Source organism: Manis pentadactyla, chromosome 6 (assembly GCF_030020395.1).
Source record: "Manis pentadactyla isolate mManPen7 chromosome 6, mManPen7.hap1, whole genome shotgun sequence".
NCBI lineage: Eukaryota > Metazoa > Chordata > Mammalia > Pholidota > Manidae > Manis > Manis pentadactyla.
In genome coordinates this window covers 138,454,517-138,471,352 of record NC_080024.1, presented here as the reverse complement: position 1 = coordinate 138,471,352, position 16,836 = coordinate 138,454,517, and the positions used below count along the sequence as shown (strand labels likewise).

Genomic DNA, 16,836 nt, shown 5'->3' with positions numbered 1-16,836 from the left:
ATGCATCCCTGGAATAAATCCTACTTCATCCTGATGGATGACCTTTTTGATGTATTTTTGAATTCTGTTTGCTAATATTTTGTTGACTATTTTTGCATCTATGTTCATCAGGAATACTGGTCTGCAATTTTCTTTTTTTGTGGTGTCTTTGCCTGGTTTTGGTATTAGAGTGACTCGTAGAATGAGTTCGGGAGTATTCCCTCCTCTTCAACTTTTTGGAAAACTTTAAGGAGGATGGGTATTCCTTCACTAAATGTTTGGTAAAATTCAGCAGTGAAGCCATCTGGTCTGGGTATTTTGTTCTTAGGTAGTGTTTTGATTACCAATTAAATTTCCTTGCTGGTAATTGGTGTATTCAGATTTTCTGTTTCTTCCTCAGTCAGCCTTGGAAGGTTATAATTTTCTAGAAAGTTGTCCATTTCTTCTAGGTTATCCAATTCATTAGCATATAATTTTTCATAGTATTCTCTCATTTTTCTTTGTATTTCTGTGGTGTCCATAATGATTTTTGCTTTCTCATTTCTGATTCTGTTTATGGTGTAGACTCTTTTTTTCTTCTTAAGTCTGGCTAGGCATTTATTTATTTTGTTTATTTTCTCAAAGAACCAGCTCCTGCTTTCATTGATTCTTTCGATTGTTTTATTCTTCTCAATTTTATTTATTTCTGCTCTTATCTTTATTATGTCCTTCCTTCTACTGACTTTGGGCCTCATTTGTTCTTCTTTTTCTAGTTTCATTAATTGTGAATTTAGACTGTTCATTTGGGATTGTTCTTCTTTCCTGAGGTAGGCATGTATTCCAATATACTTTCCTCTTAGCATGGCCTTTGCTGCATCCCACAGATTTTGCAGTGCTGAATTATTATTGTCATTTGTCTCTGTGTATTGCCTGATCTCTGTTTTCATTTGGTCATTGATCCATTGATAATTTATGAGCATGTTATTAAGCCTCCATATGTTTGTGGGCTTTTCCATTTTCTTTATGTAATTTATTTCTAGTTTCATACCTTTGTGCTCTGAGAAGCTGGTTGGTACAATGTCAATCTTTTTTAATTTACTGAGGCTCTTTTTGTGGTCTAGTATATGATTGATTCTTGAAAATGTTCCATGTGCACTTGAGGATAATGTGCATTCTGTTGCTTTCAGATGAAGTGTTCTGCAGATGTCTGTTAGGTCCATGTGTTCTAATGTATTGTTCAGTGCCTCTCTCTCCTTACTTATTTTCTGTCTGGTGGATCTGTCCTTTGGAGTGAGTGGTGTGTTGAAGTCTCCTAGAAGGAATGCATTATATTATGTTTCCCCATTTGATTCTGTTAGTATTTGTTTCACATATATAATGATCCTATGTTGGGTACTTAGATATTTATAATAGTTATATCCTCTTGTTGAACTGACCCTCTTATCATTATGTAATGTCCTTTTTTGTCTCTTGTGACTTTTTTTGTTTTGAAGTCTATTTTGTCTGATACAAGTACTGCAACTCCTGCTTTTTTCTCCCTATTAGTTGCATGAAATATCTTTTTCCATTGCTTTTACTTTCAATCTGTGTATGTCTTTGGGTTTAAAGTGAGTCTCTTGTAGGCAGCATACAGATGGGTCTTGTTTTTTTATCCATTCAGTGGCTCTATGTCTTTTGATGGGTGTATTCAGACCATTTATATTTAGGGTGATTATTGATAAGTATGTACTTATTGCCATTGTAGGCTTTAGTTTCTTGGTTACCAAAGGTTCAAGGGTAATTCCCTTACTATCTGACAGTCTAATTTAACTCACTTAGTATGCTATTACAAACACAACTTAAAGGTTCTTTTTTTTTTCCTCCTTTTTCTTCCTCCTCCATTCTTTATATAATTTGGTGTCATATTCTGTTCTCTTTGTCTATGACTTGATTCACTTTAGGGGTAGTTGATTTGATTCTGCATCAGGTTGGTAATAAATCATTCTAGTACAGGGAGACTCCGTTTTATAAAAGTGTTAGATGGGGAAATATTGGTGTATAGAGAGGAATGTACTCTTGATGAGGGGCAAATTCTTGTACTGCTGTTGAAAGTATAAACATTTCTGCAATATTCTTCCTTAGGGTATAAGCAAATAGATGCCAAAGATATATAAGAACAATCAGCTTAGTGTGTGTTTAAAAAAATAAATAAATAAAACTTGGAAACAAGATAATGTTCAATAATAAAGAACTGGAGAATATACACATGTGTATAGGAACATACAGAGGAAGCTGCCATGAATGTCAATATATGGGCATATATGTATGTCAGGTGCATATTTCTTAGTTAATTAGTTTATCCTCACAAGTCAGAATTTATATACATTTTGCTTAGATATCAATGAAGCATTATATATCTAAATACTGTGAACTTGACATGAATTGATCCATTATATTTGCAATTTACCTATAATCACTATAAATTCTAGCTCATTCCATAACTGCATTTACCTTATGATCAGGAATACACATTACAAGATGAATATCTATAGTAGACATTCTTTGTTACTGTGATGTTTCATATGTAAAAGTTCTTTTTTTCACCAATAAACTTCCATATAAAGAAAGAGTAAATTAAATTGTTGCTATTTTAAAGACAGCTGATATTTTAGTTAGAATATGTAACCTCTATAACCAAAGAATTAAAGCCCTTTGCCTGTTCTTAGTTTAATATTTATGGTTTAATCAAAGAACAAACAACCCAGTGATTCACCCATCTTACACGTTATTACCTTGTCAGCAGATTAAAGCATTTTCTGAATAAACTTTTAAGCCAAAAACCAAAATGGATAGCATAATAATAATATGATATAGGTTAGCAGATATAATCAGCCACTATACCTTTTTATTTCTACTGAATAACTTTTAAAGAGCCTGTGATTTTTTCTTGGACTCTTTAAAAGGTAAAAAGATTTACTCCAGAGGGAAAATACCCAAGGACTGGTGAATGACTTTTTTGTTGTTTTTGGTACAGGAAAATGCTACTGAAATTCAAATGTTAAGGCACTTTCTTTGAGCTACATGTTTCAAATAAAACTGGCTAAGAGAAATCTGGAGATGATGTTTAAGTACCAACCACATAATTTACAAAAATAAGTGGGTACCCTGCCTTTCTGAATAATATATACCCTTAAATTTGTTGAAATTAGATTACTGCTATGCAAGATTTCCTTAGATATATTTGATTTTAATGGTTTACTTTCAACATGATATTTACAATATTTCCTTATTAATAAAACAATCTTACCAATACATCTGAATTTAATGCCAGGGACCTTGGCATTGCAAGTGATATCTGACTTTTCCACTCAAGTGCATATTTTTTATACCATTTCTCTCATTTTTTTGTTCATTTATTTTCCCCACATAAGATATTTTGGAACCTCTCCTTTGATATTTAATACACATTTGTTAAATAGTAACTGTTAGTGGGTTTCAGAAAAATCAGTGGAATAATTAGACTGAAGAGTGATGTATTTGAATTTTAATCAATGAGCAAGTATTCAAACACTCCATTTAACCCCTGTGCAATTTATCAAAGAGTCAAGACATGTGTGGAATATTGGTACTTTGCAATTTCACACTAATAAACATAGGAAGCAGTTCAGTTATAAATATTTAAAGTGTCACGCTACTATATGTTGAACAGGACAATGCAAACTCATCTCAAGCCATTAACTTACCCAAGACTGTGAGCTCTGCAGAGGCACTGATATTCTCATTTTTATATGTGACAACACAGATGTAAGTTCCACTATCATCATCTGTCACATTGGAGATTAGCAAGTTGCTTCCGCCCAATAAAGAATACTTCTTGGACCTGTAAGCCATAAGGCATGTAAAATTAGAGAGTAGTTTGATATACATGTATACCAGGCAAGATACTCAGAAGTTTAAATGAACTCCACGAAAGATCAAATTATAAAATTGTTAAGAAACTCTTTCATGGGGCCTTCAGAGCATCACATTTATTGAACAGAAATTAATTCAAGGCTCCCATGGGAAGGCTGTGTGCAGAGATCAAAGAAATGAAGTAGATTAAACTTAGAACTAATGTGTTAGTACTGAAAATAAATGTATAGATAATCAGGTCCAATTCTCTCAGTTTGGATTTGAGGACCAGAAGGTCCAGAGGAGTGATTCCCCACAATGAACATCAACGCTCTGTGTTCTGACATCCAATTTAATAATCTTTGTAGAAAACCACACTTCATACTGCACCAAGACCTGGTTATACTCAGAAAACACATCTTAACATGCTGAAGGTGCAGCCCAATATCTTGCATGCTTTAATATCCACGGAAGTATTGTGATACTATACCATGTTTTGTTGTTACATAAATAAATATTTGAAGTAGATGAAACTTGAAGATTAAATTATTGTCTATGAACCTACCTTGCCACAGAAAATGAATTTGTTAAAAAGGAGCATGCCAGACCTCAAAATTAATGAAATTAATTTCTTAATTGAAATCCATTTAATCAAAACGTTTCAGACTAAGTGTTCCATTCTATTGAGAGTTTACATTCTAACTATGTCTTAATATTAATGTCCAGTAATTCAAAGCCAGCCAAGTTCTCCTCCTATCTATCTTAAATATTTGTTATATCTGGGATGGTGAGAGAGATAATTGGAGCTAAAAAAAAAATTTTCACAGACCGTATAATGCCATTCTATATATTTGAATTCAGGAAATTTTAGTTTCTTAAGAAATACTTAGTTTTCTATATCACTTCCTTAGTATGAAATCTTCCAAAGTGTATCTTTGTTGAAGACTCCTTGGGCAGGACCATCACAAAAGCACCCCTGGCTTTCTACATTTCCTTTCTGGATTGATCTCATGAATTTGACTCTGTTCCCTACCCCTTTATCCCAGTGGGTAAACATTTTTCATATATTATATAATGTCAAGAGATGTGGAAAGATATTCAATTATTATAAAAGATCCCAGTATTTCTAGGCGTCTGTTTCAAATTAGAGAAAGATAAACAGTACAACACATTAATAAAACTCTTAGATATATATAATACCTGAGTTGGATGACTTCCTCTCCACGTAACCAGGTAAAGCTTGGGGGAGGATAGCCAGAAACACAACATTCCAGGATGGCATCTTTCCCTTCAGTGGCTATTACATTGGATGGTCTTTGCAGAAAATAAAGTTGCCTATGGAGTCCTGGATCTGTAGAAAGAAAATACAAGACCACATCTTTTAGGAAAAACATTGCCAAGGTAAATGATATAGTTTGAACCTTTTTTTTCTTTCTTTCCTAACAAGACTCAGTGAAGGAGAGAAAGAAAAGAAAAATGGTAAGATACTAATAAATGAAATAAACTCCTAGGGGAGTTTTTCCATCCTTAGTTTCTAGGATTATGATACTCGAATATTCTTAGCTATGGATGACATCATGGTAAAAGAAAAAGGGCAAAACCTTTTCTTCAGTCACTCATGTAGGCTGAAGGCCTTGTTGATTTATCATTAGAAAACAGGACAATATTATCATTAAGTTTTCTAAAAGTTATCACCCAAAAAAGAATGCTACGTTCTGTTTCCCTGCCACTAATATATATTTTGCTTCTTTCAGCTTTATCGTTTCCGTGGTTTGGGATATAAGATAAACAAACATTTTAGAATTGTGTTATATAACATGCAAGTATTAAGGAGTAGAACATAGAATATACTGATAAAATAATTGTTGTCTTTAAGATGGAAGTCACATTAAAGTTTGTTTTTCATAACAATAACTTTGAATGTTTTAAGCCTTCTGCTTTTTTTAATGTTTAATGACACTGCAACTAGTGTGTTTGTTCCTAAAGCTAAGACGCTGGGTAAATGAAGAGCTCTTACATGCTTCCATTTCTCCCACTGCATTTTCTAGTACTATATATACAACATTATTCATTTTTACTAGCAGGTAACTGAAAGAGTGTCTATTCAACCTAAACACTCACTCCATTTACCTTAGAACTCATGTGATCCAAAGTTGCTAAGATTATATCAGGTGGACTAACTTTTAAAAAATCATAAAATTCTAAGCACAGGGTTCACTACTGTCAAGAGAAATCTCTGAGAGTTAATGTCCTAATGCCTGGGATACAGCAGGAGTCTATGGAAGGGTGCCTTGAAGGAAATCCTCCCCACCATGGTAATATTCTCTGACCCAACCTACTGACTATATTTCTATCACTCAAAGTTAATTTATTTAAGATAAGATTCCCTGATTTCCAGGTCCCCATTACAATCCACATATCTCTATAAAGGTTTAATTTAGATTATTTTTAATATTTTTATTGAAGTATAGTTGCTATACAATATTATTTTTGTTTCAAGTATACAACATAGTGATTCAACAATTATCTACACTATTAAATCCTCACCCCAACTAGTGTAGTTACTGTCAATGTAGAAAGATGTTACAATACTATTGCCTATATTCATTAGGCTGTACTTTCATCCCCATGACTAACTTATATTATGATTGAGATTTTGTGTAATTAAGGCTGTTTTCAACTTAATGCATTAAATGGGATTAGCATGTAATTTGTTGTTTTGCAAACTCATAGTAATATCTTGAAGCAAAAAAAAAAAATGAAGCAATGAAATCCTAAAAACTAAAGTATTAGGGTGGATGGAGAGTTGCCAAAGAATGTGAGATCCAACTGCATCATAAAGTGGGCTGTGGGTGATGAGACAGGAAGTGATGTAGATGGAGGTCTGGGACACATCTTAACATTGTTGTTAATCTCCCTTGGCTTGACCGAACTCCATACACGTTGATCGCAGGTTAAAGAAAACCAGTTCTCTAGTTAACAGTTGGGATAGTAATTGTCATCTAAAGTACTGTTTGTGTGGAGAAAGAGAAATTCACACTTTTTCAGTCTTCCCACATCTGTTTCTGGTTGTTACAGCAATCAAAACAAATAGTCTTCACGATAAAAATATTGAAGAGAATTTTCAGATGTGTTAATCCTTATTAAACAAATATTGTAGAAAACATGTTTCAAAACTTTAAAAAACTGCTAGTTGTATATGTTATTTCCTTTCTTAAAAGTGATTTTTCAACGAAATGGAAAATGGCTTGAAGGGTAATGTTGCTTAACAATAAATTTCCTAAATGGACGAGTCCCTGAAATGTGCGTTTCTAAACAGCCATCTTTATAATGGAGTCCAGTCCATCTGAATGCTTTACTTCCACCACCTGTTCCGCAGCAGAAATGCTGCAGTTACATACATTGTATAATACTATATCATGTGTGTATGTGTGTTTATGTGTATATATACTATAATATCCTATGTGTGTGTGTGTATATATAATATATATAATGTGTGTGTGTGTGTGTGTGTGTAAATCAAGTAAGATCTACTTAATTTGATCTTCTGGCTAAATAAAATTTACCTGGGACCTATATTCAATATTCTTATTTACCCACAAAAGAACCAATATTTCAGCTAAACTATTATTTCAGCTCACACTATTATACTTTCTTTTATCAAAAAAGCAAAATCATGTGACACAAATGATTATGTTCTGTGTTATTTTTATTTTTAAATTTTCATTTTAAAAATATTGAACAAATAGTACAGAAAATTCCCATGTATCAGTCGCTCATCTCCCAAAACTCAGTTTCCCATCTTTAACTCTTACATTAGGATGATACATTTGTTACAGACAATGAACTGATACTGATATGTTACTATTGACTTAAGTCCATAGTGTACATTAAAGTTCACTCTTTGTGTTGTATAGTTCTATGAATTTTGACAAATGCATGTCATGTATCCAACATTACAGTATCATATAGAATAGTTTCACCACCTTAAAAATCCCATAAACTTTTCCTATTCATCCCTCCCCTACCACCCCTATACCAAACCCCAGACAATCACTTTTCTTTTTACTAGAGTTGTATCTTTTCCAGAATATCATATATTTGGAATTAGACAGTATGTTGACTTTTCAGATTGATCTCTTTCACTTACTATAATATGCACTTAGTGTTCCTCCATGTCGTTTTGTGTTTGATAGCTCATTTACTCTTATTGCTGGATGATATTCCACTGTATGGATGAATCAGTTTGTTTATTCATTCACTTACTGAAGGACATCTTTATTGCTTCCAGTTTTTGGTAATGTGAGCAAATCTCCTATAGATGTCCATGTGCAGATTTTTCTTTGGATATAATTTTCAACTCAATTAGGTTAATATTTTGAATGGCAATTGCTAGATTGTATAGTAAAAGTATGTTGATCTTTTGTGAGAAACTCTCACACTGTTTCCAATGTGGCTCTCCAATTTTGCATTCCCACCAGCAAGAAATGGGAGTTATTGTTCCTCATCCTCATAAACATTTGGCATGCTCATTTTGGATTTTAGCCATTTTAACAGGTATCTAGTGTCATTTAATAGGTATTTTAACTTCCAATTCCTCGATGACATTTGATGTTGAATGTATTTCAAATGCTTAATTTTCATCTGTATACCTTCTTCGGTGATGTGTCTGTTCAGGTATTTTGCCTGTTTTTTTTTCATTGGTTTATTTATTTTTTTACTGTTGAGTTTCAAATGTTTGTTGTATATTTTGGATACAGTCCTTATCAGATGTGTGTTTTGCAAATCTTTTCACAGTTTGTGGCTTGTTTTTCATTCTCTTAACATTGTCTTTTGAAGAGAAGAAATAATTTTCACAAAGCCCAGTTATCAATTTTTCCTTCCATAGATTGTTTTATAGGTGTTGTACCTAAAAATTCATTGTCAGACTCTTAGGTCTCATGCTTGGATTTTCTCCTATGTTGTCTTCTGGGAATATGTACAGTTTTATGTTTTACTTTTAAGTCTATGATCCATTTTGAGTTTATTTTGCAAAAGTTTAGGTCTCTGTCTAGATTTTTTTTTTTCATATTGATGTCCAATTGTTAGAGCAGCATTTGTCAAAACGACTATACTCCTCTCGTCATTGACTTGATTTTGCTCCTTTGTCAAGGATCAGTTGACTATATTTGTATGGGTCTATTTTAGGGAGCTCTATTTTGTTCTGTTGATCTATTTGCCTATTATTTTGCCAATATAACACTATCTTGACTGTCGTAGCTTTATAATGAGTCTTGATGTCAGGCACTGTGCATCCTCTGACATTCTTCTTCAGTATTGTTTTGACTATTCTGGATGTCTTGTCTTTCAATATAAACCTTAGAATCAATTTATTGAGAAACAAAATAACTTGCTGAGATTTTGTCTTTATCTTTAAAACATCAGTTGTTCAGGCATATGAAACTCCAACATGTGGACTCATATTGCCACAAAAGAACCATCTTTCGGCTATTACTTTTTTAGACAGAGCATACATATTCTAAGATTACTTCAATCTTGATCTGGCCCATTTGTTATTTTTATTGTCTTTGTGTCTTTCTAGGCATTGGGATTTGTGATCTGATAACATGTATAAAAATATCAGCTATTGACAGATAAATTAAGTTTCATTTCTCCAAAGATATTTCTCTGTAAGTATATAATCTAACAAATTATAATATTCTAATATTAATTACATACTTATATAATAATATAAAGTTTAATATATATTAAATGTATATAAGTATAAAATTAATATATATTTATATAAGTATGTAGTATTAATATTACGTAAGTATATAATCTAATAAATTCTAATGTAATCTACTAAATTCTAATATTCTAATAATAATATAATAATACAAGTTCCCAAAAAACTTATAGACATTTTCTTTAATAGGTAATAGTTCATATGTCTTATAATGTTATGATAGATTAAAAATGATCACAAATTGTTTGAGTTCCTCAAATCCAGATTGGTGGGTCTAGTTCCCTATGATTTAAATGTGGCCTGACTCTGTGTCTTACTTTGACCAGTGGATTGAGTGGGGGTACATTGTATGCATTCTGGAACCAATGCCTCAAGAGGCCTTACGATTCCTGCCATGGCTCTACCTAAGCATGCCATGTTAGCCTAGCCAGTTGCAGAAGGCACATGGGGGACAACTGAGTCCCCCTACCAAAAACCAGCACCAGCTAACTGACAGACATGAGCGAGGCCATCTTGCCCTCTGCACCTCAGCCAAATGTGCACAGTTAGTAAGCTCACGTGAAACCAGCAGAGGAACTGCTGAGATAAACCACAGAATTGTAAGAGATAATAAATTGCTGTTTAAAGTCACTACATTTTGGAATGGTTTGTTATGCAGCAATAAATCACTGCCTTTTTTTTCCCTTTAAAACGTGGGGGGGGGTTTTAAACGAGCAGGAAGAACATGTATTTATGTTTTAAAATAGGCTGGAGATATCATTGCCGAGATTATCTTTGTGTGACAGAATTATGGGTGGTTTTTATATTCATCTTTGGAATTTTCTGTATTTTCTACAGGCTTTTATAAGGACATATGTTATTTTTAGAGTAAAGAGTTATTTTAAACTCAAGTGTTGCAAAGTGGATGGGAATTATACAAGAAGCAAGAAATTATACAAGTCAATGACTAAAACACCAGGCAGATAATTTAAGGGCAAATTAAAGTTTTCCCTCCAGGTTCCATAATAGTATAGAGTGAAAAGCCTGGGAGGGTGAACTTGAAATTTCAGGTCATGCCTTTTGTTGACTACACTGATTTTAATGGAAGTATGATGGAATTAGTAATTACTCATAAAAATCACTTTGGTTCTCCCTATAAGGGCACTGACTATTCAGACCAAATGGAGTTATTCAGCTAATAAAACATAACAATTTTTTCCAGTGAATTAATGAACATGATTTTATCACAGGAAATGGCACTGGAATACTAGTGTGTAACACTCTATTTCATTAATATGGTGATAGGTACACAAATGGTCATTTCAGTTTTAGTCTTTAAGCTGTGCATATATTTCATATATTTTTATGGATGCTTAATATATTTTAAGATAAAAGTGGTAGGAAGATGCAAGGGTAGATTCTAGAAAACATATTTGGTAGCTTTAAATAAAATCAGCAAAAGTTAATTTTTTCCTAATGTCAGATTTTATATTAAAAATACTAAAGCAGACCTCATTAACATGATGCACAAAGACGTGAATGCACAGAATTATGCAACCATTTTTTTCTAAATTAATTACAAGCAGTCATGATTTGTTTAGACTAAAAACCAGTTTAGCTTTCACCTGTCAGTGGAGAAATGTTAGCCTGATTCTCTGACCTGATCTCATTGTGACCCTGGTGTCAGCACAGATAATCCTCCTCAGAGAGCAAGATGATAGTATATAAACAGAGAAAACAGTCATTACAGAGATACTGTACCTGACATACACAGATTGCATGAAAGTGTAGAAACACCTCAAGGCAATATGCTGCCTTTGCTTAGGCTTCCTTCCCTTCCCCTCCACTCCCCTTCTCTCCCTTTCCTTCCACCCTTCCTAACTTTTTTAATAGGAAATTTGGCCTACTTTACCTTAACCTGTTATCTGAGTCGGGGAAGACTGATCTACAATCATTCAGAAAATGGCAGTGACTCTCAAAATGGTCTCAGGAACCATTTGTACTCAAAAGTTACTAAGGGCCCCAAAGACCTTCTGTGTGTGTAGGTTATAGCTATAAATATTCGCCACATTAAAAATCAAAAACTGAGAGGTTTCTACAAATATTTATTTATTTATTAAATATTTTGCCATAACCTATCAAAAAATTATACTTAAAACTGTATTTTCCAAAGCAAAAATACTAGCAAGAAGAATGATAGTACTTTACATTTTTGTAAATTTTTTTAAATGAGTGGTTTCATAGAAAATAACTATACTGTTGTGTTATTTTATACATTCAATTTTGTTCTGGTATGTTGATTTGATTGAATTACATGAAAGTAATCTGACCTGAACAGATATGTAGTTGGACAAAAAAAGGTATCTTATGATAGCCTTTTCAGATAATTGTAGATTTCATCCATTAACACTCCAATAAGTAATTTCAGTAAGTAGTTTCTGGAAAGTCAGTTGCAATACAGAAGCTGACTCCATGTCAAGAAACATTTTGTGCTGTTATATAAAAATCCATTGGCCTATCTTGCATTTTGAGCTGATCCTTTACCCATGCATGATTTTGTCGCATCAATCAGTGGTCATTTGGAATGGTACACTGAATTAGACAGCTCTTCCAAATGTTGACACATTTCATTATGCAGTATCAAAAAATTCCATTTGTTACTATCAGCACCAAATCCAGGAGAAAGGCCTTTTAATGTTGAGAAGCTGTCAAGCTCCCTATAGTGGATACAAGTTTACCAAATTTCTAATCTTAACTTAAAAACTAGAATTTCATCTTTGGCAGCAAATACAATTTTTCCTGGATTTGAATGGCTCACTTTTTTCATTTTTAAGAAGACATCTAACTAGTATCCTACTGTGCATAGCTACAGTTTTTCTGTTGATTGTCCCTTAAAATAGAAATGGTGTTGCTTGAAAAAAAAAAAAGTAGCTAATTCAGCTTGAAGCTCAAATGATTGCTGAAGCATTTACCCCTCAAAAACTCCTTGTATTTAGACATACTTCACGTGTATTTCCCATTTAACATGCAGGATATTAAAAATATATACGTATTTAAGGGTTGAGAATTAATAAAATTTTAAATGTACTGATTCCTCAAAGACATTCTTCAGTCAACATGGTGAAAAAATACAAAAACATATTTGCATGATCATTAAAACAGATTTGACCTCACAGATCCCTTAAAGGTATCTCAAGAAATGCCAGAGTCCAAAGACCAAACTTTGGGAACTAATGAACACAGTCTCAACAAATAAGCTATTTTTTTATGCATTCAAGAAGTCCATTTCCTTCCAAAATGGGGATAGTTTAGCATCTTTCAAGTAAAAATGGAAAGATTAAATATGCCTCTTGCTCTTCATTATTATTATGTTATTTCACATTTAGGAAGGCAATACAAAACCCAAATAATTCCAACTGCTGTCTTTCAGCAATAGATTATTAGAAGTCAAGAAACATCTTGAATCATACAACCTGACACAGTTACCTACACTTCACATATTCAGAAATACAAACTCAACTGTCTTCAGAGCCCATGCCCTTAAGAGGCATGGGGAAGGCACTCTACTGAAAGTGGAGAGTATTTTCTGTCTAAAGATATTTAAAACAAGTAAGAGAAAAGGTTTCTATTAGGCATTACTTAGTTGAGTTTGTGAGGTAAGCAGGAAATTAGATTTGACTTTCTGCGTTCACAGGTTTTCCCAAATATCCTGGAGCCACATAATTTTGACTTTGCTCATGATAGATGACCAGATTGATGAGACAAATTATTCAACTTGCGATACATTTGAAAGGTAACTCTCTATAATTATTCTATGACATGAGGTGTGACCAGGGTTTTCCTGGGCAAAGTAGAATGAATGCTCAACCTGTGATGACAATGATTTTCTTACAATGGGGCCATTTTCCTAAACTAATATTTAGGAACTGTAACACTAAACTTAACATGGCTGAATCTAAAGAATAAGAACAGAGAAGCTGAATCATGGACTATTGGCATCTGTGTCAGCAAGAAAACATACTGTTTTTCTACAATTTCATAACTGCCTTCCTCAATACAACTAATACTTTCTTTTATGTTTTATGTTTTATGTTTTACGTTTTCTGAATGTCAAACTTTTTGTTTCCCCTCATTGTATATGCTCTTTGGTTTTCTTTATTAATAACTGCCTCAATGGAAAACAAAACACTTTTCCAACTGGAAATAAAAGGACCTTGCAGGCTACTATGGGGTATTCTCTTTGATTTCTTCCAAGGCCTATGAGATTAATATAACTTCAAGGAGCTAGTTTCCTCTGTCTGCATCCTCAGTTCCAGGCTGACCTAGTGTTCTCCTGCTGGCTCCTTAGCCATTCCCTATCGAGTTCTCTTTTAGAAAATTCATCAGGCACCATGTGTCTTCAAACATAAGTATGTACTATAATATGTGCTCTAAGTGAAAAAATTCCATGAAACTCAATCTAACTGTGTTTAGAGTGTCTTTTATTTTAAAAAGCTGCCTAAACCAGGCTGATCACAGGAATCAAAATGTATTTAATAAAAATATGGAGAAAAAAAAAAACACCCTACCTGGCCAAAAGCCAAGGAGCTATGAACAGAGAGGGAGAAGGGAGCCATTTCTCAGGAGCTATGATTCATCATTCTGAATCCATTACTTCCCTTCCTCATTTATATCAGTTGAGTACTAAAAATGACATTCCCTTTCTGTAAATATTCCTACATCTGTTCATATTTCCTTTCTTTCTCCATGTACACACACACACATACACACACACATTGCTATTTATAGTTATTTTGGAGGAAGAAAGGGGAATGCCTATTCTTATCATTGACATATGGTTACAAATCCTTTCTGTCTCACAGGCAAATTTTGAGTCTATCAGTTTCATTTTGTAGCAGGTCTGACGGAAGTGATTTTTCATTTATAGAATTATTATTTTTTAAAATTTTACAGCTGACAGTAGGATCCCAGAAAACAAATGCTGACACTATGATGTGTCAAAGTTAGTTTAGGGAACCCAGAAATCTTCATATTTTATATAAATGCTCAAAGAAGCATTTAAAACTTTCTAGAGAAAGTAATGGAGTTTTTATTCTAACTCTTGTTTCTGATAACCAAAAGTATTTGAGTTATTTCTTATTTGGCCAAAGTTAAATCAATAAAGTTGTGCCCATAATGAATAACTGACTATGTCTTTTATTTTTTTAATTCTCCAGGAATAAGATGATGTCAAATAGGACCAGAGAAGGAAACTCTACTGGACCTTTTATTAATATTTGTGACTTCTTCACTCACAGCTTATAGGTTTGACTTCCAAACACTCTTAGAGAAAGCCTCTTATTTGTTTGTGAATCAGGGTAGACAGCCTGACCCTTCAGATACCCACACACACACACAGGACTGCTAAGTACCACATTCCTAATAAACACAGAGCTAACTGTATGTTGGTTCCAATGGATTCTTGGGACATAACAGGCTCTCTCATTTTTATTTTTTTACTTTTGACCTTATATAAAGTAGCAACCTTTCAGGAAATGGGAGCTAAGAAGGACAGTACTATAATCAATATCTAACATTACTCAAGATCAAGGATGAATAGGAATAGAGGACATATTTGGTGAGGAAGAGATGACTAGTGACATTAGAATAGTAGATATGGCAAGAAAAATTTAACAGATGCCCCAGTATTTCAAGGCCTTCAATTTGGAATCATGGGCCCTGTTGATGTCCCCCAAAATAGTATTAGGGGATGAAGACATATTTTAACAAATTCAAAAACCAAACAGATATTGTCTATTATCTACAGTAAGTCAGCTTAGGTAATAACCTATTAAACTTTGTTGCATCTGAATGAAATTTCATCAACTGTCTGTGCAACACTGGTTATCTCAGTTATCTCACATTGATTAAAAGACTTGCCCTACAATAACTAACTCTTAACAAAACATGATTGTCCATTGGTTTCTGTGCTCTGCCCAGCCCTGGTTCCCGAAAGCAGGTAGGTTGAAGTTATCATCTGAGGGGAGTGGGGACATATCATGACATGGAATTTGGTTTACTGCATGGCCAATTGTATACAATAAAAGGTATCCTATCTTCTTTCAATGTACTTTTTGTGACAATATATACCAACTTGAAACTTTTGTTTTTGTTTTAATTAATCTAAAAGTAGGACAATTTCATATTTTATGGGATTGATTTTTGAACCTTGTGTTTTAGCATAGATCTATGGTTCTTAATAATTAGAGTTTGTCTAGCAAATGTGAACTCTTAAATACTGTGCTTACAAAGGCAGAGTTGTTGATGAATGCAGAATGAAATAATAAATGAGCTCCTTGGTAGTGATATTTGGAAAGGTTGCTCTAGTCCAAACTCTTTTCTTAACAGGCAAGGTAAATAAGGATTTTAGAAGATTAGATGAAATGGTAGTGGTAATAAGGATCAAACAGTAGAAGTCTTTATTTTCTCTTATTTCTAAGCCAGTGCCTCTTGCAATTTTCCATACAGCAAAAGAAATTTTGATGGTAAGGTAATATTAAGAGTGAAAATCATGCAGCAATGAGTTATTAGGGAAGAAATAGCTGCAGGGTACTCTGGCTTCTGATGATGTGAAAAGGAAGTGCAGAAATCAGACAGCACTAAGGCAGAGAACATAAAATGTACAATTAACTAATAGCAGGTAAGTTAACTACTAGATATCCAGAATCAAAATCAGGTAATTTGTTATCAGAGAGATCATCTTGACATGAAAATCAAATTATTGAAGTCTAGAATTTCTAAAATCCGAAAGTAATTATAATAGCTACTAAGGACTTAGCAATTCCAGGCATTTACTGGGCCTATTAAATTAAAGCCTATGAAATATATGATATCATTCTCTACATTTTACAAGATAAATAAAGACTTAGATTATGAAATTTGCCCTGAATTGTACAGCTAGTTAATGGTGAAACTGAGATTTCTACTTAGTCTGGTATAAGACTCTATGCTTTTAACAACTTGTTATAGTAATAGTTCAAATTGGAAATTCTAAATATTCATTAATTGATCAATGTTAACTAAATATGAGCTGAATCCATGGAAATAGGATTTCATGTGATAGACCCCATATGACCACTTCATTGTAATCTGGATTAAACCTGACCTAATATTTAGGAAACATGAGGATTAGCAGAAAGAGAAACCAGGAAAACAAGTCCATTTACAATTGCATTAAAAAGAATAAAATACCTACAGATAAATCTAACCAAGGAGGTGAAAGACCTATACTCTGGAAACTATAAGGCACTCATGAGAGAAAT

General features: G+C 33.2%; 1 protein-coding gene across 1 annotated transcript in view; it reads right to left on the bottom strand.

Annotated features, from left to right (window-relative positions):
* Positions 1-16,836, bottom strand: part of DCC (DCC netrin 1 receptor) — a 1,164,464-nt gene that overhangs the window by 623,226 nt on the left and 524,402 nt on the right. Inside the window, exons 4-5 of the mRNA XM_036918577.2 lie at positions 5,029-5,179; positions 3,681-3,817 (exon numbers count right to left, since the gene is read on the bottom strand). Coding sequence (XP_036774472.2) covers positions 3,681-3,817; positions 5,029-5,179 — 288 coding nt within the window. The remainder of the gene's footprint in view (positions 1-3,680; positions 3,818-5,028; positions 5,180-16,836) is intronic.